General features: G+C 33.1%; 1 protein-coding gene across 1 annotated transcript; it reads left to right on the top strand.

The window, feature by feature from the left end:
- The first annotated feature begins 202 nt into the window (after positions 1-202).
- LOC131060107 (protein CURLY FLAG LEAF 2) lies at positions 203-2325 on the top strand. The gene is made up of 2 exons (XM_057993211.2): positions 203-668; positions 1814-2325. The coding sequence occupies exons 1-2, from the start codon at positions 504-506 to the stop codon at positions 2150-2152; spliced, it is 504 nt and encodes a 167-aa protein (XP_057849194.2). The 5' UTR covers positions 203-503; the 3' UTR covers positions 2153-2325.
- Positions 2326-3777: the final 1452 nt, after the last annotated feature.

Raw genomic sequence — 3777 nt, 5'->3', positions numbered from 1 at the left:
ATTATACACCCAATAAAGTTTTATACACCGATTAAAGCGGTCAATTTATTCATATTCATGGGTTTTAATGTGAGGTTGATACACCCATTAAAGCTTTGCTTGAAAATTCGGGTTTATTAAGCTATGGGCAATTCTGTTCATGTACTAAGTTCTTTATATATACAAGTTTGAAGTTGTTTAGTACAACGTGTGAGTTGGTTCTGGTAGCAGGATATGATACTTAGCAGGCTGGGAGCCTGGTAGTTATTTGTATTTATTAGGAGATTTAGTGAGCCATATAATTGGAATTGTTTGGATTAAAAGTGGGTAACAGCTAGGTTAAATCTTCACTGCCTGTTGCTTTGTATCTGAGCAGTTGAGCATTGATCATGTTAGGATGCCCTACTTCAAGTCCTAGTCCAGAGGTGATTTCGCTTGTAACCAATTGGTAAACCAGGAGACAATATCATTTTTTGAAGTGCATGCCATTCATAGGGAAAATTAATTTCCTTTCCATTTAATCCATGGCAAGATTGCTTAAGGTCCCCAAAATTGAGAAAGTTGATGATGACTGTGCTAAGATTTATCTTTGTGATGAGGCCAAATCTATGGAAGATGGCATAGCGAGGGAAATAAAGTTGTCTTGTGAGCCTTTGCCAAAAGATTGCGAACAGTGTCTGGATCTTAAGGTATATTGAATAATCCTTTGCCCTATTTTGGGTTTCATGTGGGTGGTCTGGATCCTTGATAATGTAAAAGCTAGATGAACTGTCTGTCTCTGGGTTTAAAATTTGGGCTCTTTGGTGCCAAATTGTTATTTGAAAGATAGGATTAAACGAAGAAAACCCTAATTTTGTTGAATTCAGAGTGGTATAGGGCTGCTAATATGGTCTGTAGTGATACTGTAAACTGGGTCAAAGGAATCGATTTAGAAATCGGTCCCAAGCTAGGTATAATTGTGTAAGCTTGTGCATCTCAGACAATATTCTATACAAAATGCTTTATTGTGTGCAAGTGCAGTTTTGCTGTTCAACCTCAGTTCTTCTCCTTTGTGATTTTCAAGTCAGGACTGATGCTATGAATATTACTTGCGGCCTTTGAAAAAAGCTGCTTGTCGGTTGATTTGTAGGACCTCTGGAACTAAGAAATATGATTGATTTAATCTGTTCTAATTTTTTAGGCTTCAACTTAGGATTTGATAGTATAAGTTTACAGCTTCTAGGAAAAATGCTAACAGAAAGCAATAATATTCTTTACAATTTTAGTGGTAGGGTTATGGTGGAGAAGCATGTAGGAAATTTCTTCATTTTTCAGGCTTCAAATTAGGACTTGGGACTGATAATATGAGTGAAAATGTAGTTGATACCAGAGCTCACATTCAAATTAGGAAATATCTTCATTTTCCAGGCTTCAAATGAGGACTTGGGACTGATAATATGGGTGAATAGGTAGTTGGTACATTAGCTAACATTCAAATTACCACTTAGGTGAATGGTAATGAAGGAAAGTAGATTATGCAGAAAGAAACAGGGGAATAAACTTTTACCAGACTTGTGGCCTTAAAATTAAGGTTTATAAACTGTGTAAATCTATTATAATTTTATATCTGCCATTTGAAAATTACAAAAGCTTAGTATTTCTGGAAATGCCACTTGAACTTTTAGGAAAGGGTGCTATAAGGATGTGTTGTTAGAACCATCTGGACTTGGTGCCACAGAAATTGAAAATTTTGTAGCACTGATCAGACAGATTATCATGCCTTTCTTTAATAGATCCACTTGTGTTTTGGAGAATTATCATAGAATTGTAATTATATAATTTCATGATTTTGCAGACAGGGGAGTTGTACTACATTGATAGGAGTTGTAGCAAAAGAACAAACAGAGATCCTCGCCCCATTCTGAAGAAGGTCGAGAAATACATACAACATGTTCTGATATCTTCTGGTTGTGAAAATACAGAAGCCAAGTATTCGGGCTCAAGTGTGTCTACTAATAGTAGTCACACAAGCTCTGACATGCCCATTTTAAACAGTTTTGGATTTAAAAAGCCTGTTGAGGGCATTGGAAACCTGGTAATTCTGAAAGGTTGCAGGAAATGCCTGTCATATATCTTAATACCCAGAGAAGTTCAGAAGTGTCCTGCATGTAATGCTTTTTTGTTCACTGTATGATAGATTCACTAGATGCTGCCAGCTTAAGAAGGTATTTTTCTGTAAGAACCGAACAGAATCGAGGAAAGTGCTGTGCAAATTTTCAGTTTGAGTTCCAGGGGACAACTTGAATAGAAAATTTTGGGAAGTTGAATGACTGTACTCGGTTTTGGCAAGATGTCTTTTAATTGTACGGTGACACGGAATCTAAACACCACTTACAAATTTTGAAATGCTTGAGAAGCCTTATATTTTATCCAACAGCCATTTTGATCTTGGGTTGGGCTAAACTTTCTCCATTGATGGTTTGCAAGATCTTGATTTTTTGTGGAGGTTTAAATCAGATTGATAGAATGACTGCTCTTAGTTGATTTTGGCAAGGTTCTAAATGTGCAATGACATGAATATTATCTTCCACAGCTGCAAATTTGGTAATGCAGGATAAGCTTTATATTCTATCTAACATTGATTTTGCTTTTGGGTTAGGTTAAAATTTCATTGTGGATAGGTTAAATTTCATTGTGGATAGTTTACTAGTTGTTACAAGTGTTTTCATTCAAATTTCCTATGTTTCTCTTGGGAGAACTAAGGGCTCCATGTTGGAGTAATTATTTAATTGTATTTATTATTTAAATTTATTTGTGTAAATTATTAACTTACATAGGATAGGATAAATGAGTATTTGTAATTTATTTCTTTCAATGATTTATATTTTTTTCTTTATTTTCTCAAGTTTAAAAATATTTTTTTAATTTTTCTTTCTCATTTTCATCAAATTTTGAAATTTAAGGTAATGTAATATGACTATGTTTTTGTTATTGACAAACCAATTTTCATATCAATCTCTTCTATTTGTATATAAGATTTTAGTTGATTTGTAGGTTTTTGTAATTTTTTTATAGTCATTTAGATTTATATTTATATTTCAATTAAATCTTACATGGTTCCAAAGTCCTTTTGTCATGACTTGAGTTAATTCATATCCTTTGAGAAATAGAGGTTATATCATATTATTAGGGGGTTTCCTTTTCTAATTATTATTGTAGATGAACTTTGGATTTTGATGAGTAAATTTAAGTCTACTATAGTATTTAGAAGGTTCAAGAAAGTCAAAAATAAACTTTCATCTCATCAAAAATCAAATATTAAGAGTGTTATTCATTTAAGAAAATGAATAACTAAACTTTGAAGGAAAGTGCCATTTCTCACTACTATGAAGCCCTATTGAGGCTCAAAATGTTGAAGAATATAAGATACAACCTACATAAAATGGCTTACTCAACTTTGGAGTTGTTAGCAAGAAACTTGAAGGAGATATATTAGAGTTTTGTTCCCAAAGGATTTCTATAGTTGTAGTGTAGTTATGCCAGACTTAGTCCTATTGAGGTGACAAAAACAGTAAGTCTAGATCCAATCTAAATGCTTAACAAAGAAACATTACACACATATTTGGTTTAGTAATTAGATGTATTTGTATTCACACATCAACATATTAAGTACATTCTTTATATCTCCTTTTATCTTATATCTTCTAACTCTTCTTTATCTCTCTTTTATTTTGGTGAATAGATCTCTTAACTGTACTTATATTTTATGACGAGGACACAACCCTTAGTAGACCTAGAGACTATTCTATCTTCTAAACT

The sequence above is a fragment of the Cryptomeria japonica genome, chromosome 1 (genome assembly GCF_030272615.1).
Source record: "Cryptomeria japonica chromosome 1, Sugi_1.0, whole genome shotgun sequence".
Lineage (NCBI taxonomy): Eukaryota > Viridiplantae > Streptophyta > Pinopsida > Cupressales > Cupressaceae > Cryptomeria > Cryptomeria japonica.
This window is presented reverse-complemented; position numbering and strand designations above follow the sequence as displayed.